The sequence below is a fragment of the Myotis yumanensis genome, unplaced genomic scaffold (assembly GCF_028538775.1).
Source record: "Myotis yumanensis isolate MYYU_CA2020_CCGP unplaced genomic scaffold, mMyoYum1.0.hap1 SCAF_5, whole genome shotgun sequence".
Lineage (NCBI taxonomy): Eukaryota > Metazoa > Chordata > Mammalia > Chiroptera > Vespertilionidae > Myotis > Myotis yumanensis.
Window position 1 is genome coordinate 63,474,583 of NW_027223756.1, and position 23,452 is coordinate 63,498,034.

General features: G+C 41.6%; 1 protein-coding gene across 2 annotated transcripts in view; it reads right to left on the reverse strand.

The window, feature by feature from the left end:
• Nucleotides 1-17,478, reverse strand: part of FNIP2 (folliculin interacting protein 2) — a 130,100-nt gene extending 112,622 nt beyond the window's left edge. The window contains exon 1 of one of the 2 annotated variants that reach the window (XM_070415396.1): nucleotides 17,325-17,478. In XM_070415396.1, the coding sequence (XP_070271497.1) occupies nucleotides 17,325-17,437 (113 nt within the window). In that variant the 5' untranslated portion in view covers nucleotides 17,438-17,478. The remainder of the gene's footprint in view (nucleotides 1-17,324) is intronic. The other variant, XM_070415398.1, reaches the window with a different exon arrangement.
• Nucleotides 17,479-23,452: the final 5,974 nt, after the last annotated feature.

The window sequence follows — 23,452 nt, forward strand, 5'->3', positions numbered from 1 at the left end:
CTTTTAAAATATGCACATTCCTCCATGCATTCCAGTTAGGTCCCCAAGGAAACAACATTCAGAGAAAGCAATGGAAGATATGTAAACCCTTAATTACTCGTTAAGCTTTGATGCCAAATCTCAGCCTCAAATCTTAGTAAGTTAGACTGGGCCAGGCTTTGGACTGGATGGAACCAGATGGAGAATTCCAGCTGTGATGATTGTTTAGGCCACCCAGAGCCTAAACCAAAGTAGGTCAAAAGACCTCCTCCTCTGCCCCCATAAGGCCACACAGGAACTAAGCTGATGGACCTTTTCTGAGAATGTCAGGAGGTTGGGAAGAAGAGAGGGAGAGAGGGAGGGGAAGAAAAATAAATATACAATCTGCTTGTGGTCAAGGTCCCACATCCCAAATATTTCTAGGATGGGAAGAAAAAGGGAAGTGTTCTCAACAGAGGGGAGATAACTGGTAGATTAACAATACTCTGGGGTTTGTTTTGAAGGAGATGAGAGACCCCATTGTTTTATCCTTAAAGAAAACTGTGCCCCTCTCCCACTAAAAATATCTCTGGGGTACTAAAGGCCCAGTGCTTTGCATATAAAGGTTTCTAACATAAAAGGAGAGAGCACAGGTCTAGCACATTATAGCAATACTTTAACCCCAGGGAAGTTACCTACTACTGTCTGCTTATTGGACCACAACAATTCTGACAATCAGATGCTAATTTTGACATAATTCTGAAAAGAGCCCTCCTCTTAAACAGCTACTTAACATGCTAGCAGGGTCGAGGCAATCTCAAAACAACTCACGTAGCTACCTACCATAGCTACCGCTGTGTTAAACACAATATTGATTTTAACAGTCCAAGCTGTAAAACTCAATGCTGGCTGGAGTAGTCTCAAGAGCAGTGTGACACAGTAATCAGCTGTAAGAGCAATGTCCAATGCAACCTAGATTTGAAGGGAAGAAGCCTGGAAGGAGGAAGACAGAATGATGAACAAATCAAAGCCAAGGTTTGTACCTGCTGGAACTAGACTGCTTTTTAACAGTTTTATTTGGCTCAAGCGGAGGTTGCATACTTCCCTTGGCACACTATCTAAACTAGCACCCCCACACAATTAGGGACAGTACTTAGCACTTCAGCAACATGAGATTACTTCACAATTGGAAGTTTTCCCTTTTTCTAGCTTCTGAGACAAATGCCTTTCTCTCTTTCCAGTCCCTCCTCCTCCCCCCGCACCCCCCCCCCCCCGCCCTGTTCCTGCCCTTTTCTGTGCATGTTTGGGGGTAGAGGGTATATGGGACATCTCTGTACTTTCCTCTCAGTTTTACTGTAAATTTCAAACTGCTTTAAACAAAGAAAGTATTGAGAGAGAGAGAGAGAGAGAGAGATATCAATTGATCTGATAGGTTTACCAAGTATGGATTTTGCCACAGGCTGGGAGGGAAACATAAGTGGGAGCAGGATGTTTCTGTTGTATCAGTTTTGTGTTTTCCCTTTGGAAATAAGAGAGGTCTGGGTTTGGGGAACAGAGGGAAAACTAAGGAAGACAGATTCTGCATATTGATATCATAAAACTGCACTTACTTGGATCCCAGTACCAAAAGAGCAAACTGCTTCGTCAATCCACAACTCAAAAGTGCAGTGGCTCCCCAATGCCTTGAAAGAGGGAATTCCACCTTTTGATAAAGACCAGCTACTTGCCATTTCCCTACAATCTGAGATGGGATTAATACAGGGAAGTAGCTGTAGGAGCTGTAGGGGGAGACAAATAATATTTAAGGCTCTGAGAGTTAAAAGAGCCACCATTAGCCCTAGCCAGTTTGGCTCAGTGGATAGAGTGTTGGTCCGAGAATCAAAGGGTCCCGGTTTGATTTTAGTCAAGGGCACGTACCTTGGTTGCGGCTCCTCCCTGACCTGGGCAGCCAGGCTGCGTGCAGGAGGCAACCAATTGATGTGTTTCTCTCACATCGATGTTCCTCTCTGTCTTTCCCTCTCTCTTCCACTCTCCCCCCACCCCCCAAAAAAAATCAATGAAAAAATATCCTCAGGTGAGGAAAAGAAAGAAAGAAAAAAAAGAAAGAAAGAAAGAAAGAAAGAAAGAAAGAAAGAAAGAAAGAAAGAAAGACAGACAGACAAACAAAGATGAAGGAAAGGAAAGGAAAGGAAAGGAAAGGAAAGGAAAGGAAAGGAAAGGAAAGGAAAGGAAAGGAAAGGAAAGGAGAAAAGAAAGAGAGAAAGAAAGAAAGGAAGAAAAGAAAAGAAAAGAAAAGAGCTGCCATTTATTGAATGCGTTAATAGGTGCCAAGGACTGTGCAGTAGGTATGACTGACATATATTATCTCTAGTCTTCAGGACAACCTGTAAGAAAAGCGATTTTACAACAATTTTACAGGTGAAAAACTCAGAGAAGATAATGTGCCCTACATTGTAAGTGCAGGAGCCAGGATTGATCTTAAGAATACAAATCCAAAAAACAAACAAACAACAAAAAGAATACAAATCCAGCTTGGCCAGCATGGCTCAATGGCTGAGTGATGACCTATGAACCAGGAGGTCATGGTTTGATTCCCAGTCAAGGCACATGCCCAGGTTGTGGGCTCCACCCACAGTAGGGGGGTGTGCAGGAGGCACACAGTCTGGCATACTTTGGTTTTTGCTTGTTCATTTTTTATAAATGAGGACTTCTTTGTTTTTTAGCGAGAGAGAGAAACATTGATGTGAGAGAGAAATATCAATCAGCTGCCTTACCCACCCTGACCAGGGATCAAGCTTGCAACTAGACATGGTGACCTTTTGGTGCATGGGATGACACTCAACCAACTCAGCCACATTGGCCAGGGCTATCAATTACTTTTCAAAAGTTAACATTTATTATTTGTGTAATTAAATAGGAAGCTCCTTAGAAATAATATTTAGACTTCATACTTCCCTAAAAACTCCACAGAATCTTAACTTCTTTGGTACTTCAAATATATTAACCTGCAAAGCGGGAAGAACTCACTGACTTGGGTTTGAATTCCCAGTTCACTAGTTAACCACTCAGTAATCCAGCAAGCCTCAATTTTTCATCTATAAATTATTATAACCTTATAATCTATAAATCACCTAATACTCTCAAAGGATAACTGTGAGACATGAGTGAGATAAAGAAATAAAAGCAACTCAGCACAGTGCCCAGCACATGGTAGTTTTATTTCCTACAGATACTAGAGGAGTGTCCTTTAAAATTCTTGAGAAATAGCTATTTACAGGCATCTTAATCAAGAGAAGCCATTTACATTCATATTCAATAATATGTCCACTAATTAACAAGGTTTACAATATGAAAATACATCTTTAAAGCCATAAATGGCTATTTGCATTTTAAAACATTTTCCTCCTCCTTTTATTTTTTGCCCACACAATTTTATAATAAAGGAATTTTAAAGGATCTACCCATAAGCTCATTACCGCATCACATCAACTGTTGTATTTTTCTGTTTCCTTTGTAGTCCCTGGTCATATATTTACATATTTTGCTAATGTATTCATCTTGTATGTACTAATTGATTTTGGTTTCTTCATTTAATATATCAAGCACTTGATTATATTAACATTATATTGAATACTGGTGTGTTAATTATAATATATTGATAATTATATATAATTAATGTAATAGTTATAGTAATTACATTTAATATAATTGTATAAGTTAATATGTTAAATATATAATTTGATTATATTACTACAATCCTCATAATCATATAACCATCATATAATATCCCATGAGCTAACATCACAATTTAGCCACTTTCCTATTGCTAGACAACTATTATGATTATTTTTAGATAATAAAATAATCCTCCTGGATGTCCTCTGGACATCATTCTAGAGAACATCTCCACACATAAAAGTTTTCTTGCTTTTTTTTTTTTAACTTCTTCATTCAAAGAACTTTTTTTTCTTTTAAATCATTGGGGTCAAAAAAGTACGAGCATTCTTATGTCCACATAGCACAACCAAACTGAATTACAAAAGAGCTTAAAACAATCAGCATGACATTGGACTAGACAAGTGATCTACAAGTACCAAGAGTGCACTGGGTGTGCGTTTCACCACCTCCCTGCCCGTATTGTTTCTTTAGGGTACTTTAAATCACCTCCACTAAACAGCCACTCTGCTGTTGGCAGGAGTATAAGTAGGCAGGGCTCTAAAGAACAATTGGGCAGAAACTCCATCCTGGGTCCTTATTCTAGAAATATACTTGAGCTTATCTATAAGGATCTTCTGACCAGGAAGTTCACAATCTCTAACAAAAAAGCCTGAAAACAATATAAGTATCCATCAATAGGGGGCTGGTTAAAATTAGTGCGCTTGGCTGCACAAGAAAATTGTCTGACTAGGGTTTCATAAAGACAGACATGTAGGCCCCAATTCAGACCAATTAAATCAGGATCTCTGAGAGTGGTGTGGGCATTTAAAATCTCTTTTGATAACTTTAATGTCCAGTCAGACTTGAGCATCGCTGGGTTAAAGCATTATACATGCATTTATTCAACAGGATAATGGGCAACTATTAGCAAAATGATAAACAGTGTGTACATCAACCACAGTCTTATGTGAATGAAAGATACTTTTTTTTCTTGTATTTGCATAAAATATTTCTGGAAGAATATAAAAGAAACTGGTATAATAATTTTAGCCTTTGGGGAGAAAGATGAGGGATGTGAAATGAGAGACTTATATTTCAATGCATATCATTTTACATTTTTCGATTTTTTTATCAGGTGCATTTAAAAATTAATAATGTTGAAGAAAATAAAGTCATAATCTAATTTGGAAATGATGTTTCAGGAACCCATGCACTAATCCTATAGCAGGGGCCAGGTATCAGTGCTCATAGGGTCACCGTGGAGCCCAGCAACTTGGAAACAACCAAGTGGCTACCAAGGGTCCTTCTACCTTTGGGCAGAGAGTAGTTCCTGCTACTTCCTTCTGCCCTAGAAACTTCTTCAATGTACCATTTAAAGCAAACAGCCATTGCCTGGTATGCTTAGGGAAAATGTTTACTCATAGTCCACTCCTTCACACAGTGTAGGCCATCATTAATGATATGTTAGTCTGGATTATACTCTTCTTAAATAACTTTTCATATTTATAAACTCACTTTTAAGTTATTTTTTCAAATGGAAAGCAGAGATGGTTCCATCTGTTGTCTAAAGCACTTACTTGATGTAACAGTCTCTGCAGGGTTCAGAATACCAATACAGTTTTTATAATTAAGTGTACTATATTTTAAATTTGAAAAAACCAGTTAGCTAATTTTATTCTATAATGTATTTCGGTTTTACCAAGCCACACAGGAATTCTAATAAATCTAAAAAGCACAGAACAGAGTTTTATATTAATAACACACAGCTAATAATTTCAGAGGTTTGAAGATTTTTACTTTTTTCAGTAGGTCATGTTCAATACCTGTGGGACTTTACAACTGGATCTCTTTTTTCATTTTTGTTTTGTTTTGAGGAGGCAGCAGGTCCCTTTACAGTATTTATCCTCTGAATTTGATATCAGAAAAACTCATTAATATTAATGAAAAAAAGAAAATATTTTAACAGAGTTCTTTAAAAAATGTCACAATGCATGCCAAAAACACTCAAAAAGCCAGTTTCCTACTAAAAAACATTATATCAAGAGATCAGATTCTGGAATACCAGAGAATCTTTAAGGATCATCAGTTTGCAAAACTCTTACATTCATTTTCATTCAGCAGGTATTTTATTAAATACAATTTCCTGCCAAGCACTGCATTAAGCACTACCGACACACACAAAGGCAGGGCTAGGATTTACAACTCCATATGGGTGCTCTAACTATAACATGTTATTTTCTTGTTTCCTTCAGTTACTTTCAAATGTATGCTTTAAAGTGGCAAATTTTTTAAATATTGTCAATATTTCTCAACCATATTTTATAAAAGATCTTGAGTAAATAGGGATAGTTAATTAAGAGATAAATGATAGCAAACAGATTGAATTTCTTTCCATCACCTTTAAGTTTTCAACTGTAAAGTAGAAAAAAAGAAAATGTCCAATTTTCTGGGTACAACAGGGAGAAAGCGTTGGCAATCTGAAATATTTATAAAGTGTTAAAGGCAGAACTGATCAAACTGTTGATTCTGTTGCTTCTTCCTAACACATCCTAAATCAACACCTGTTTTATCCCTTGGGGAATGTGCTGGTTAACATCTTACTTGTCCTCAAGTTGTGAAGAAACAGAGTTGCCATGACAACTGAACAAAAATTTTAGTTAGTAGAATTCATTCAATGAAATGCAAAAATCCACTCAATTCCATTTAACTGGTATATGTGTCCTTGTAAGCAAATTCTCACTCTCTGCTTGTAAAACTGACAAAGTTAATGTGTTCTGTGGAAATATATCATGAATAAAATATTGAACACATACTCACACATACCTTTTGGTCAGAGTAGGCCACAAATAAATAGAATTAATAACTGTTTGACCATTAAATTTTGGTGATGCTGCATTTAGGATTATAGGGTATTGAATATACCTAAAGAAAAAGCAGACACTTCTAAAGTTAGTATATTTCTTAGGTTTTGTTAAATTGCCAAGTAAACTCATGTACATATTTACTTTCTGCTGATATCTATATATACAGTGTAATGTAGAGTACATCCAAATAACTAGACTCTGAATTTTCCTAGAAAAATATTTCTGTCATAAATGCAGAGAGTTAAGGTTGCTGAAACATGCTGCTTAATTAAATTATTAACATCCAACATGCAACTATCTTTACTGGGATCTAGTCTGAGGGCTCCACTAGATATGTAGGTTCTCAAGCGAACTCCATCAGTTTTGGGGGGATGAATTTCTACTGCCCAGTGGTCACTCTCACTTAGACAACCTCCATGAATTGGTGGTCATTTTCAATTAGACATCACTAGATAATCAAACACCAATAATCATTTATTGAAAGATGTAGAATATCAAATACAGAATGCGGTTATTTATGATTAAAAAGTCTTAGGTGTGGTGATAAAATCATCTTCCTAAAGTAGTACATGTATCTCTTTATAACACTACTAGAGGCCCAGTGCACGAAATTTGTGCGGGGGAGGGGGTTGTGGTCCCTCAGCCCAACCTGCACCCTCTCCAATCTGGGAGACCTTGAGGGATGTCTAACTGCCAGTTTAGGCCCAATCCACAAGGATCGCAATCTGGGACCTCTGGCTCCTAACCACTCACCTGCCTGCCTGCCCTAACCACTCTGCCTGCCTACCTGATCCCCCTAACTGACCTGCCCTGCCAGTCTGATCCCCCTAACTGTCCTGCCCTGCCGACCTGATCACCCCTATTAACTTTTTTTTAAATCTTATCCCCTTCACACACAATTGTATTTGACTTCCTTATTGGCTTCTCCCTGTCACACATTTTTTCCCTCTCCTTTATGTAACACTTTTTCCTACTGACTCATCATTTATAAACTTTTCTTTCCTCCTATTTCCTACTTCTGTTCCATCATCCTTCTCCCCATCTTTCTCCTATCCTCCCTCCCTCCCCCACATTCCTTCTTTCCTTTATCATTACCCCTGCCCTCCTCCCCTTTTCCTTCCTTCCCACCTTAATTTTTTTCTTCACTTCCCTCTTCGGACCTGCTTTGCTCCCTCCCCCATTTCTTCCTTCCTCCCATTCTCCTTTTAAGCTCTACCAGCTCCCCTTTAAAACTTTTCTTCCCTCCCTCTCTCTCATCTACATTCTTCTCTACTTACTTCCACTGTTTTATTATCTATCTACCTGCTTAATTATTCACTATCATTTATCTTTTTTTCTTTTGACTCCTACTTTTAAAATCTGTCCCCAGTACACATTAGCTCCTACAGTTCACTCACACATCCTCTTTCCTTCTTTAACTCTGCTCTCTACTGACTCCTTTATAAAGTTCTTCCCTCCCTCCTTCCCTTCTTAAAGCTTCTGTTGGGGGGGGGGGGGGGGAGACATTAACCCCCAGCCCAGGGCTCAGTCCCAGCTAAGTGTTCACCGCCCCTCCTTCCCTGGCCTCCCTGCCACTGTCCTGCTCCCATTCCCTGCTCTGGACACCCGGCCCAGCGAGGGTAGCCAAGGCCCGCGCTGTTGCCACAAATCAGGAGCACCTCTGCCCAGAAGGCCTCGGACCGTCCTCCACTCCATCCTGGACCAGTGGGCACCTCCCAGCCAACAGCCACCACTGCCCTCCTCCCACATCTGGGCGGGGCTCCCCACTCTGTGCCACCTGCACCCCGCCCCTTGCTGGGCGTACCTGCTCCGAACCCCCCATGGTCGCCACCCCCCTTCCGTGTGTAGTTTCCTTCCCTTTTCCATTCCTGCGTCTTTTTCTTGTTCCCTTTTTGTATTTGTTTCTCCTTTCGGCCTGTCTGCATGCAGGCTTGCCTTCCTCTCCCTCTCCTTTCTTATCCCCTCCTATTATATCCTATCCTACCCCGGGCCTTGCAGCTGCCTGAGCAGAGGGTGGGGACGCAGCCTACTGATCCAGTTGTGACATGATGCTGTGACGGACAAATTTGCATATTCCTCTATTATTAGATTAGATGCTGGCCACATATTCCAGAGCACAATCTACAAATTAAGCAAGATTCAGGGACAAATAACTAGAAAAAATATTCTAAATATATACAGAAGTGAAAGGTTGTGGGGTGCGGTTAAGGTGTTTTGGCCAGGTTTAAGCCTCGGACTAATGAAAGAACAGGGTCCTCTCGTTGCCACGTGCAAGTCCCAGCTGGAGGGCAAGGCCCTCCCAGCACAATTATAGCCAACGGCTGTGGTTGTAAGCTGGAACCTATGGTTCAAACACGTAGCCCCACGTGCCTTGTGCTAGAGTTCAGGTGCATGTAGTTGAGTAGGATTGGAACTCACGAGAATGCTGTAAACAATGTGATCACGCCCCTACTTTGCCTCGTGGCATCTGCTATAAAATAAAGACACGGCTTGTGGGCGCTGGCGTTGTCTCCTCATCAGGGAGCAGCGTCCCACCGAGACCCAGCTATTATTCTCTTGTCTGTCTTTCCTTAATCCTTTCACCCCCCACTCGGGATCACCCTTGGTTGTGCTGGCCGCCCGACCAGGGACTGAGTTTGGCCGTAACAAAGGTATACAGTTAAAGAGGAATATGATAGTAAAATCTTATGTGAGAGAAAGAGCACTGTGCTATACAACACTTATCCACAGCATCATAGTATTAATGGCTACATTTATTGCACTTAATATGTTGTATTATTTTGGCACAAACAGAAAGTGCAATAAGAAACAAATATGTAGCATGATATGTGAGAAGGCACATTGTCCTTTTCAGAAGTCCATTATAAAGGCAGCTGGGCAGATTCGGACTGAACACAAGTGGGATGCCAGCCCATCTCCTTCCATCCCCAACCCACCCTCCCCTTCAAGCACTGGTTACAAAAGTGCCTGTGTGCCCCTGAGAAGTGAGTCATGGATGTTCCATTTACAGACCGGGTGGAGCTGAGGGAAATCACTATTTCATGCCCAGTTAACTGGAAAAGTCCATCCTGTTTTTCCTCTTTTACATAATAATCATTTTTTACAAACCTGAGATAAAGAACGCTTGCTAAGTAGAAACTCGCCAGATATTTCAGCCTTCTTATAGGATCGCAGCAAAGGGAAAGACTGACTTGTATAGCCAAAGACATGACCTCATAGTGCAGGCTTAACAATTCACACTAGGCGAGGGACTTGTACAATCAGGGTAAAACATTTGTTCCTTTTCGCCCACACCAAGAAAAACAGTGGCTGGAGAAGTAAGTGCAGGACCAGTTCCCAAATCAGATTCACCCACCAGGAGTTCACGTTCGCAGCCAAAGCACTTTATGAGTGCAAGGACAACCTTTTACAACTCCCCTTGCCAAGAAAACACAACAGCACAGTAGTTTCCTTACACTGACCTCACAAGCAAACCATGAGAAACACAACTTAAAGCCACAACAAAAATGAATTCTCTCCTTTATTTTTTTAAAATATATTTTTATTGATTTCAGAGAGGAAGGAGAGGAAGAGAGATAGACTCATTGATTGCTGCCTTCTGCATGTCTCCTAATGGAGATCCTGCCTGCAACCCGGGCTTGTGCCCTGGCCAGGAATCGAACCTCTTGGTTCATAGGTTGAAGCTACTCCGACTGGGCCAGATCCATACTTGCATTAAAAGACCACATGCCCAGACCATCTCTCAAGACCACCCAGTTAATCAAATAACAATAATCAATTCAGAACTTAAAATTGTAACGCATGTTTTAACTTTAAATATATCCAAGCCAAGCCCCTTAACTTACCCAAGTTTTCCCCCAATCTAAAAAGTTGCGTCACTTTTTTATAAACATATTTCAAATAAATGTTAATTAGATCTCCCTTGATCACTAACTTGAGGCCTACATGAGTGAAGGCCACACTGGGCTCTAAGGCTTGGGAAGCAGTGACCGGGTCTGACTAGTGAATATTTGCAAACGTATATTGACTACAATTATCAGCATCACCAATTAAATTGGCTTCCTATGGTTCACAATGAACTTAGGTTTTAAGTACATTAAAATTCACAGCATATTACTTTTAATAACAGGAACTACTAGTTATTTTAACAAAGAGGAAAAATTCTGAGTTTTTATCCAAATCAAATTTTTCCACACCTTATTCTCACTCTCACAATGTAAAATACCCCAACGACTATTTAACATTTAAAATAATTTAAATCACAAAAGTAATGTAAATTTATTAGAGAAAAATCCAAAATATCAACCAAAACACCCCACAAAAGAGTAAAATAAAATTTTCACCCACCTTTGGCAACCACTGTTAATATGCTGATGTAAAGTGTTCCTAACCCTTGTCCACATATGCATAATCAAATCACACACTCCTATTTTAAAATATTATTCATATAACTTTATCTTATTTTTTACTTTTCCTATTGATAACACATTTCCATGTATGCATATATACACAAATATACGTGTGTATATGTGCATATGTGTATGTGTGTGGACATATATGTGTGTGTATATACATACATATAAATAATGACTTGGCTGCTGCAGAATATCAACCATTGTGGCTATATCATTCTGTTTAACAAATTTCCCCCTTTGGCTAAATCAGATTTTATTCGTGGTTTTTTTTTAAAAGAACTTGCAAATAATTCTAAAAAACTAATACACCAGAGTCTTGAAAATATTTCTGAACTCCCAGTCACCTCCATCCAGGTGGAGTTACTGCCTGCTGAGTGTCCTTAACACTCCTCTGAAAACTCGGGGTCTCTGTTTTATCGCTGACAATATCAAGGTAAAAAAAAAAAGTAAGTAAATAGAAACATGACTCTGTTCTATCTCAAGTCACCCCTCTTTTGAAAAAAAAAGGGATTAATATACATATATACACATGTATATGTATATATATGTATATTAATCCCTTTTTTTACACATGTATATGTATATATATACATATATATATATAAAATGAATATATGATCTGTTGTCCTCTAGAATGAATCTTTCTGAAAAATGATTCAATTTTAGTAAAGCTTCAATATGAGTAATACTGAACTCCATGACTTAAAAGGCTCCTGGTAATACTTAAACCATTTGGTATTGCATTGTATTCTGTTCAAAAGGTTTCCAAACTCATGGTTACCTCCTTACCACACGCTATTACATAGCACTGATGCTGTCATTTTACAAATGAGGACCAGAGAAATGAAGAGACTTGTTGGGTTTCACATATGCATGAAGCTGGATTAAATCAATTGTCTCCTTAACCTGTCTCCCAGGTGCTTTTAACAGAACCCACTGCATTAGATGGAACAGTCATTTCCTTCCTTACCTCTGCCAAAAATCTCTAATAACCCCCTACAATGTATGGCAACTTTCAAAACAAGAATGTAAGGAGTGTGCCAATAAATCCACAACAGCAGGCAAGAAAACACATAGGAAGACTTTTATTTTTTTAATCCTCACCCAAGGATATTTTTTTCTATTAATTTTTAGAGAGTGAAAGGAAGAGGGAGAGACAGAGAAATATCGATATGAGAGAGACATATCCATTGGTTTCCCCCGACACCCGCCCCCATGGGGTTCAGGGACGGAGCCTGCAACCTAGGTATGCACCCTGCACCTGCAACCCTTCAGTCCACAGGAAGACACTCTAACCACTGCGCACCGGCTAGGGCCAGGAAGACGTTTAGAAAGTAGAGGGAGTATCATTGTATTTCATCTCATTCTCCCCGAGAAAAGCAGTACCCCAAGAACCCCACTCCCACCAGCAACAGAGAAAGGCAATCCACGAAACTCTCTGACAAGAAGAAATCAAAACTATTTATGTGTCACATGTTTTGTTATAGGCATTAAAAATATGAGTGTAGTGGACTAAACTGTGTTTTTTCCAGAATATTCTCTACCCTACCTCAGATAAATGTCATTAGAAATGTTTGTATCATGGGAGGGGAAGAGAGGAAGCACTTCTGTATAATATCCGTCTGTGGGAGGGAAGAGTAAGTCATGGTCCTCCCTCAGCCATACAAAGCATGACTGCAGAGAGCTCTTAATGCTGTATTTCATGGAGAGATTTAGTCTTTCTCAGTGTTTGAATGATCTTCTTGTTATAGTTCCCAAGTGTTACTAGCTGTATACTCATCTTGGTATATAAGCTGTTGTCCTTTAGATGGCAAATTCTAGTAGGCGGGACCAAGGGTGTCCTACCCTGAACTGTACAGGTGGAGCACAAAACCACAAGCACATGAGCCTCAGATGCTATTCTATAATGCTGATAAGTGGATTAAATTATATTTATACTAGACTGGTAACAGATTACTTAAAGTTGTCCTGACAGAATCTGGATTAGCACTAACTAGGCCATTCAGGACTAGAGGGGAGGAGTGGAGTCTACTCTTTCTAGCATTTACACAGCTAGCTACCAAGCAGCTGAAATGCTTTTATTTACTCCTCATATCACTTCATTCAACTGGTCCAAAATAAAATATTTGTTAACCCATGATCTTTTTCATCTCCCTGTTGCATATACATTTTAGGTGGAAACTAGTCCACTAAATCACCAGAGACATTAAAAAAAAAAAACCCTTTAAGATCAAACTTCAATCTTGAACCAGATGTGCATGTCACTGAGTATATCTTGGCTTTTAAAAATTCCTAAACATGCTGACCTTAAATCCAAAGTAACCAAGAACCCAATGCTACTTCTGACTTGAGCCACTAGACAAATAATCTCTTTTTGTTCTAATTTATCCTTCTGGAACAAAGGGTTATTCAAATATATATTTATGTATCACTTAATTAAAAGTGAAAGCATTCTGAAGACCAGCAAATAGAGAATTCTCTCAAATTTCAAGACTACAATGCAGTTTTATAACTTTAAGTAGGGCTTACACTTCATAAATACCTTACTCATATATTGTTCCTAACTACTTCTCCCAAACATGCAAATTCAATCTCTTGAATTCCTTTTGTTTTCCTAGGAACCTCTTTCCTCAAAGCTATGAAAAAGGCTTTTTGGCAAGATCTGAAAAGATATACACTTAAGGAAGGAATCTTGACTGTGACGATTCTCTTTTTATTTTATTTTTATTAAAATATATTTTATTGATTTTTTTACAGAGTGGAAGGGAGAGAGATAAAAGAGTTAGAAACACCTATGAGAGAGGTGATCGAACAGCTGCCTTCTGCACACCTCCTACTGCACAACCAAGGTACATGCCCTTGACCAGAATCGAACCTGGGACCTTTCAGTCCACAGGCTGATGCTGTATCCACTGAGCCAAACCGGTCAGGGCGACGATTCTCTTTTTAGATAGAATGCCAGGAAACATGAAGATCTGAAAATGACCTTTGATATAAGCTGCTTATATTGAACAACAGGTTTCTTTCTAATCAACTACAGTATGGGAAAACCAAAGGAATGAGAGAACAGTAAGAAACCCAGGGAAATGACCAGGAAGTGCCCAAGAGTGAACAGAGTAACATCCAGGGCAAAACTTGATAAAGGGCAAAACTTTAGAGATGTGAAGAAAAGTTTAAAACAACTAGTCCAAGTCCATCACAGAAAGAAAAATATATAATAGACTTCCACAAACTCTAAAACAAAGATACATGTGTATGTGTGTGTGCAAACCTTCTTTTTACTTAGGTTTTCTCAAAAATATATAGCTATCCTATATAAAAAAGGCTAATATGCAAATTAACAGAATGGCAGAACGACCTGTAGCTATGATGCACACTGACCACCAGGGGGCAGATGTTCAACACCGGAGCTGCCCCCTGGTGGTCAGTGTGCCCCTAGAGCGCAGCTGAACCAGAAGCTGGCTCAGGGCTGGTGAGTTCAGCAGTGGTGGTGGGAGCCTCTCCCACCTCCACAGCAGTGTTAAGGACCCCTTGGGGGGATGGCTTAAGCCAGCAGGCGGACATCCCCCAAGCGGTCCTGGACTGTGAGAGGGCACAGGCCGGGCTGAGGGACCCTCCCCCAGTACATGAATGTCATGCACCAGGCCTCCAGTATATGCTATAAAACTGCCCAGAAAGTCTACCTAAATCTTTAAGGGGCCTTTCACTCTCAAGATCTACAAATTACATTATGTATTTAAATGCACTGACGAATATAAATTCATATTAGGAATACTAGATCTTTAACCTAAATATTTTCTATTTTTAATTATGTTTTTATTGATTTGAGAGAGAGAGAGAGAGAGAACCATCTATTGGCTGCCTCCTGCGTGCCCCCTACTGGAGATCCAGCCTGCAACCCAGGCATGTGCCCTGACTGGGAACTGAACTGGCGACCTCTCAGTGCATGGGACATGCTCAACCAACTGAGCCACACTGGCCTGGGCTAACAATTTTATCTTAATTTCTCTAAATCTATTCAACTACAAAGTGGGCTTCCAAGGGCAGCTAATATCCTGTATGAGGCACTCCCTTCTCCAAAAAGCACATGCTAGCTCCTATTTGGATAAATCTGGATAAGATGAAGCACAAGATCATTATTTTGCAGGGGAAATTCTCCAGGAGGCTTTTCCCAGGAGCACTGCACAGCATCTAGGAGTTAAGCCAGGGAAAAAGCAGGAGGAAAGACTTGCTTGGGTGCGCTGGAGATTTTTCCTCATTTCCTGGGTCTTTACTGGCGGCTGCTGTTTCACATGAACCCTAGATGAAGGGCTGTCGTCAAGTGAGATGTTCAGCTGAGATCGCCTATTCTCTCAAAGACCCTTACTATAAAAACTTCTAGAAAATCCTAATGAGGTCAATTTAAAAACAAAACAACAGAAACAGTCCTTGGCACACTTTGTGTTCTTCATCAAAACTACCAATGGAAAGTCAGAACACCGTACTGACAGTGTTCCCACCAAGTGGGAATCAATTTCCCTAATATGGCCAGACCCTAAATACAGCCACAATTTTTTTGTCCAAAATACACTTAAGCTTGGGGATGGAAGAAATGATGGTGGGCGACGGGGCAGAGAGTACAATGTCACTCAACTACCTCCACTAGCATTGAAATGGCTTCAAATGCCTTTGACACAGTGGTTCTCAACCTTGGCCGCACATTAGAATCACCTGGGAATCTTTTTAAAATCCTGATTTCTGGGCCTCATCCTCCGGAAAGTCTGTTTCTTTGTTACTAATGTTGTGGCCCCACCCCATAACAAAGAAACAGAACTTCCAGAGGATGAGGCCCAGAAATCGGGATTTTAAAAAGATTCCCAGGTGATTCTAATGTGCGGCCAAGGTTGAGAACCACTGCTTTGACAAATGGCTGCCAAAGTAAAAACACCTGTAACACACACGCCCTTTTCTCTGCAGGCTTTGTTCCCTTGATCGAGTCTGGGTTACTAAAAGGGAAGAGAAGAAATTACACACCTGAGTCTGAAGTAATTCTACCATTCTGAGAAGGAACACAGCATCGCTAGTACTCAAGGCAATGAAAGGAATAGAATTCCCTACTCAAATTATAAGGATTCAGTTAGCCTCAAGGAAATATGAGACTTTAACTAAGGCAGTTTAAAGTCCTCACAATTTACCTTCCAAACAACACCACATACCCATACCCACCCCCACGAATACAAACTATTGGTATTTAATGTTCATATAAATGCAGCGAGGGGCTGTGTGTGTTTTAAAGGAATGGAATTCCAGAAAAGCAAAATCTAGAATACAAAACTTAACAAAATTTACTCATACACTTGAAACTTTTAAAAGGTTTACTACAGTGGGACTAGACTTGTTTAATAATAAACTGCTTTTGCAAGACATTTTGGGCAAAAAGCCCTAGCAGAGTGTTACAGTTGGAAGTAGATGCTCCATAAAAAAAGAATTTGCTGGGGGGGAGGAGGGGGCCGGACTGTTGAAAGTAAGCAAATGAACTTCCCAACCTAAGAGTGCATTTTAAGGCATCTTTTAAAAAGTTAGCCCTTGAAAGCAGAAGAGCCAAAAGATTTTTTAAGACTGGATTCTGTGGTCAAAACGCAGGCTCTGCCAAGTACAGCTGCGGGTCTTGGGCAAACTGTTTAAAGTTCTCCGTGACTTGAAGTTTTCTCATCTGTAAAATGGGAATTATAATAGCACCCACCTCCCAGGGCAGCTGGAGAAATAAATACGAAATTGGACGTAAAGCATTTCAGATCTTCTATGTTCCGCCAATGCTAGCTATTATCAGGCAAAGGTGTGTGTTCTCCGCGGTCGCACGTGCGAACTACCTGCACCAGCTTCGTCAAACTGAAATCTCAGCCATTTGCGAAAAGCATTTCACGCCCCGTGTCCACGCATCATGCGGCATCCACCTTCCCGCTGGTGTTGAAAATTACAGACTTTTACGCATCCGTCTGCGAGCTTGTCACGGGCAGCAAGCAAGCAGGAAGACGCCTTTCTCGTGACTGTTGCTCCTCCACAACTTCAAAACACGGTCACGTACACAATAGGTGTGGGGCTGCCCTCAACATGACAGCTCACGGCTTTGCAGCGCCCGCAGAGTCACCCCAATTCCCGGCCAAGCCCGCGCACGCCCGGGAACCCCAAGGAACAACTCTGGAAGGAGGAAGGGACCCCGAGGAGTGAGAGAGAGAGAGGGTGAGGGAGAGAGACAGGGCAGGGGGACCCTCGTGGTCACCAAGGTTTCGGGGCCACACTCGGATCCGACGCATCCACGACGACCAGCCCGGGACCCCGCGCCGGCGGTGGGCTGCGACGTCCCGGGCGGCCCGTCCGCTTCTCCTCCCACCCCCGCGGGCCCCGCCGCCAACCCGGTCCCGTGCCAGCCTCGCCCTCGGCGCCCCCTCACCTAAAGGCGGGTCCTTCCTTGGGAGCCCTGCCCGCGGCGGACGCCGCCGCCGAGCTGCCGCCGCCGCCGCTGCCCTTTTTGTTGAAGAGCTTCTGGAGCAGGGTCGGGGCCATGATGCTGCGGCTCCGGCCGGGGCGCTCCGGGGGCCGGCGGCTCAGCGCGCAGCCGGGGGCGGCGGCCGCGGCGGCGGGGCCATCGCGGCGGCGGGAGCGCGGGGCCGCCGCGGCGGAGGAACTCTGCTCGGGGCCGGGGCCGCCGGCGGCCGGTCATATGACGGAGCCGGCCCGCTGCCGCCGCCGCCTCGCACGCTGACAGTTATCTCCTGCGGGAGGAGCCCGCAATTCCACCGCGGCGGCGGCGGCGGCGGCGCGGGAGGAGCTCGGCCACCCCGGCGGCGGCCATTGGCCTGACGGTGGCCCGCCCCGGGCTCACGTAACCCCGGCGGGAGGCGCGGCCGGCTCGGGCGGCCCCGTGCTCGCGGCGCGCGGGGGGCGGGGGGCGGGGGGCGGCGGCGCGCGCGGCGCTTAAAGGGCCCGACGGGCGGGGGCGGGCGCCGCTCCCGTGGCCGCCGGGGCTCCCGAGGCGGCTTCGCTCTTTCCGAACAGCGGGAGCGCCGCCGGGCGATCTTTGTTCTTCGGAGACAAAGCCGCTGCCCCGGGGTCCGCGCTCCGTGCAGGTGCGGGGCTCGCTGCAGACCGTGCGCGCTGGGGGGCCGGGGGGGGGGGGGGGGGGGATGCGCGGCGTTGCTGTTTCAGCTTGAATCTCACCACCCCCCGAGGTGCTGGCGTGTGTCTGCCGTGCCCAGATTAGATGTCTCGGGTTTTCATTTTTTATTTTATTTTTTAACTTTTTATTTGAATCGTTTGCTCTGTTTGGCATCTTGGGCCACCCTACCCCAGCTACATAAAAAGTTGCGTGTGAAAGTGAACACACGGAATTCACTACATAGATTTAGAAACTGATGCTGTTTTATAACAAAGGAATGCTTTTTTTCCCCTAACAATCAAGGAGCGTAATGATGTGATGTCGGCGGCAGATATGATTTGGTTTGGGGGAAAGGAGGTGTTGTATTTGAATCATATTTGGGTTCCCTTTAATGCCCAGTCCCACCCAGTCTCCGTGAGAACTTGGGCCCGTGCTGGTGAAAGGCCATGCCAGACTCAGAGCAGCTTCTCGATCGGTGCCTTACCATGTTACCGCCCAGCTTTTCTGAGGGTGGAAAGCAGGTGAGTAAGATGATGCCCCTGCCTCGGCTGGCTCCTGCTTCACCAGCTGTGAACAGTTTCCCACCTGGATTCTCCCTTTTTCAGAGGAGGACCCCCGTGGAGACGCAAAGAAACAAATGTATTCCCGTAAATATAATAAAAAAATAACTCTTCTTGGCTTATTTTAATGTGCATTATCAATTTTTATGGTGTGGGGTTTTGGCATTGGTAGGAAACTAACTGTGAATGATGATGTGCTGACATTTCACAAAGGTGAGGGAAAGATGACTGAAATTAAAACTTTTTTTCCCCCTTCTGAATTTTACTCTTAAAATGGTGGATTAAGTACTCATACTGGTGAGCAATCCTCCTTTTACATAGTAAAGTGCACACAGAACTCTGATTTGCAACTTTGATCTTTCCATTTACTGGGAGCATCTAATTCATAGGACTGCCAGTATTGGTCAGTATCCTGTAAAGCAAGTATTGGCCTAATCCAGCGGTGGCGAACCTATGACACGTGTGTCAGAGGTGACATGCGAACTCATTTTTTTGGTTGATTTTTCTTTGTTAAATGGCATTTAAATATATAAAATAAATATCAAGAATATAAGTCTTTGTTTTACTATGGTTGCAAATATCAAAAAATTTCTATATGTGACACGGCACCAGAGTTAAGTTAGGGTTTTTCAAAATGCTGACACGCTGAGCTCAAAAGGTTCGCCATCACTGGCCTAATCTGTTGTGACTTTATTAAGACAGGGTCCCAGGTCCTATGTCCCAACAACACACTACTCCCCCCTACCCCATCCTTGGGATATATAAGTAAAATAAAGTTCTTTATTCTCCAAACTGAAATCCGCATTCCCTTGATATGCCTATCAAGCTTTTGCAACTGCATGCTGAAGAGGGTTTTGACATGGTGTCCCTTGTTCCTCACCTCCAAGGACTGTTTCAGTTCCAGCTTGGTCCAAGTGTGCAGGATCCAAAAGAGACAATGACAAAAACAGCCTACCCCAGCCATCATCCTCAATTTTGGTCCTGGTTGGGCAACCCTAAAGGGAGAGTGTGCATTTGAAATCATTAAGGACAGACTTCTGTTAGGGGAGAAAAAAAGGAACTCAAGTGGTTCCCCTCTCTCCCTTGTCTCCCTTTGCTTCCTCTCAATACCACATTCTTCTTCATCATGGCTCTGCCCACAGCTCTCGTCTGGGTTCTAAATGTGCAGAAAAATCCTAACCAGCAAGGTTCTGGGAGCCAGCTCTAGACAGCTCTCCCACTCCAGTTGCATCATTTCTTTCCTTGATTGGTGTTTGTTTGTTTGTTTGTTTGCCTGTCATCCGTTGGTCACTGCTTCATTCCTGGGACGTATCATAGTCCCAGTCTGCAGCACTGGTCTTGTGCTCATCTCCCAATGACATACATTTCATTCACCTCATCCCACTCATGCATCTTAGAAAATATATCAGCTGGCTGCTCCTATATGGAGCTGCTGAGGCAACTGTAGCCTACCTCCTATCGGTTAGCCCCTTCTACCTATAGAATGCCAGTTTTGTGCAGCTGTCCATACTTCCCCCAGGCCAACGTGCCTTAGGATAAACTGACATTATCTGCAACCTCTAGTCTGAATTATCTGAGTGTAATCCTATTCCTTTCGCAAGGTATTACTTCAGGAATGAGCATGTGGGGCAATTCTAGCCAAGAAGGCTAGAGGGAAAGGAGCTGGAGGAGAAGGGGTGATTCTGGGAAAAGTTGTCTCACTCTTAAAGAGAAATGTGCTTTTTTTTCTTCTTCCTTTGGATGTTTACATATAATGCTAACACTCTTGCTACTAGCCTGAGCATGAAACCAAGATTGCAGATAACAGAGAGGTGGAAGCAAGCTGTGTCCTTGATAACATTATTGACCCACAATCCCTCTGCCCTAAACCGACCGTTCCCCATTTGAGATATTTCTATTATTGAAAGCCAAAAGTCTATAAGAAAGGATCCTGATTTCTCTCCTTGATGAGATAAATAAGTCCTATGTTTAATCTTATATACCAGGGAAAACAGTCATCACCAATGGACCTGCTCTATTTTTCATATACTTATTAAAAAGATTTTTATTGCCCTAACCGGTTTGGCTCAATGGATAGAGCGTTGGCCTGTGGACTCAAGGGTCCCAGGTTCGATTCCAGTCAAGGGCATGTACATTGGTTGCGGGCACATCCCCAGGAGCGGGTGTGCAGGAGGCAGCTGAATCGATGTTTCTTTCTCATCGATGTTTCTGACTCTCTATCCCTCTCCCTTCCTCTCTGTAAAAAGTCAATAAAATAAATATAAAATTAAAAAAAAGATTTCTATTGATCTTTAGAGACAGAGGAAATGAGAGGGAGAGAGAGAGAAGCATCAATTTGCTGCTTTCTATGCCCCCAACTAGGGATGGAGTCTGCAACCCGGCATGTGTCCTGAACAGGAATCGAACCAGTGACCTCTCAGTGCTCAGTATAACACCCAACCAACTGAGCAACACTGGCCAGGGCTATTTTTTCATACTTAAAAAAAATTCTTTATTGTTGAAAATATTACATATTACATATGTCCCCCCCTTTTCCCCCCATTGAACCCCTCCAGTCCTCCCCGCCCCCCTCACCCAGGCCGTCAGTACCCGGACTTCAGTACTTCTGCGTTCATAGGTTATGCATATATGCAAACAAGATCTTTGGTAAATTACCTCCCACGCACCCACCCTCCTCCTCCTTGCCTCTAAGATTCTGCACTCTGTTCCATGTTTCCATGTCTCTGGGTCCACTCTGTTCATCAGTTTATTTTGCTACTTAGATCCTACAATATGAGTGAGATCATGTGATACTTGTCTTTCTCTTGACTAACTTATTTCACTTAGCATGATACTCTCCAGTTCCCTCTATGCTGCCTCATTTTTCAAATCATTTACAAGACTAAAGAAATAGTGAAAAATAATTTTTAAATAAATTTTAATAAGAATTTAAACATAGCAAACTTAATTTTTATTCTATACTAGGGGCCCAGCATGTGAAATCGCGGGAGACCCAGACCCGGTGTGCCACAGGACCCAGAGTCAAGTTCCACCAGCGCTGCAGGACGCAGCCTCAAGGCACCTCCTGGTGACCTCCTGGTCTTTGGTGGTTACCGCGTTACAACCACTGGGTTTTTATTACAGTAGGTCCTTGGGTTACGTCTGAGATCCATTCCTATGGCTCAACGTAACACGATTTTTGCCGCAAGTCAGAACCCACCTACATAAACACCTACGTCACTCACGTGGAGCACATACACAGCTCCATGTGAAACAGTAAAAACAATTTAAAAGGACGATAACGATTCCTGACCTTTATTTGTGGTAAATAAATAATAAAAAACATAAAGCACATAAGTACAGATGTCGAAATGACGGAACATTTTTTTAAATAAATGGGAGATGGTGATGTAACCATGAAATGACGTACGTCGAATCCGATGTAACCCAAGGACTGCCCGTATACAGATTTTTCTACATTTGAAGGAAAGTTACACTAATAGGTCATGTCCTTTGAATATAACTATTGGCCAATTAACATATATAAACAAGGAACATAGTTATCTTGTAAATACTGACTCCAGATTTCAAATACATCTCTAATGGTTCTAGCTTATTAGTATTTTTGCTTCTTGCACTTGAATCAACAAAAGCAATACTTTTGAAAACTTTGATGGCTTGTATTTTGTTGAGGAGAGGGTAGCCATTTTCTGTACTTAACTGAAAAATATTTTCATTTTTAGATTTATAAATACCAGATATAATTAGCCATTCAAACACATTGTACACTTAAACTTACACAATGTTATAGGTCAATTATATCTGTGGGGGCATAATTAGCAGTTCAGTGAATTTTTTCATCTCCACGTCATGCATTTACTTCAAGTCACCTTTGTTTATACATTGCCTTTAGCATTTGTTGACTTACAAACTATAGCAAATATACTTGATGCAAAACATACTAAAAGATGATAAAATACACATCTTTTTAGGACAAATCAGGTTCTTGTTTCAAAATATTGAATAATGAAGTCATTCCTGTTGAATGGCTCACTGGATTATAATGCCATATTTCACTTTTGTTTTTTGATATATATTGTTAAATCATTGATTCTTAAGTTTGAGAAAGTTTATCTAGAATATAACCATCTAAAGACTCATCACCTACAATTTCACTTGAATAATAAATTTCACTGTTATCATTAATATCTAGAGTGCTTCTGTCAGTCTTTTTGCATTTATCTTCTGATTTTTCTAATACTTTTGAAGTGTTTTCCTCTATTAATTTTTTCTTTACCATTATGGGAAGAAAATGAATTCTGAATTCTCATTAGTAATTAATAAAAGCTTTAATAAAAACCCCACAAAGATAATAGCTCCAGATTTTTTTATACCTTCTTAAAAGATGATGCAGTACTCTGGGCAACATATTATAATAGAAGGATGATGTAACAGTGGTTATTTATTTTAGTATTGGATCAACCTTCTAGGTGATTCTGAATTTTTCTGTTTTCTTATATTTTGTCTTTCTAGCATAGTTTAGAATGATTGTTGAATAATGTTGAAATAATTCCTAGAATAATAAGATAGCAACTATCACTAAGATTTCATAAGTTAATAAAATAAAAGAAAAAAGAAAAAAAATATTTCATAAGAGTCCACTACGTTCATGTGGTAATTGAAAGCTAGAATGAGTTTTATTACATGTTTTTAAAAAATACATTTATTCTTTGTTCTTTGCAAAAAATAAAAGTCTGAGAATAAAAGTCATAAAATGTCTATCCTCTTAAATAGTTATAACCTCTCAAAAAAGAATACAATTGAATCTAATGGATTCTGATGATACAAGGGTTAACCTACTATGAACTGATTTTCTGATATACC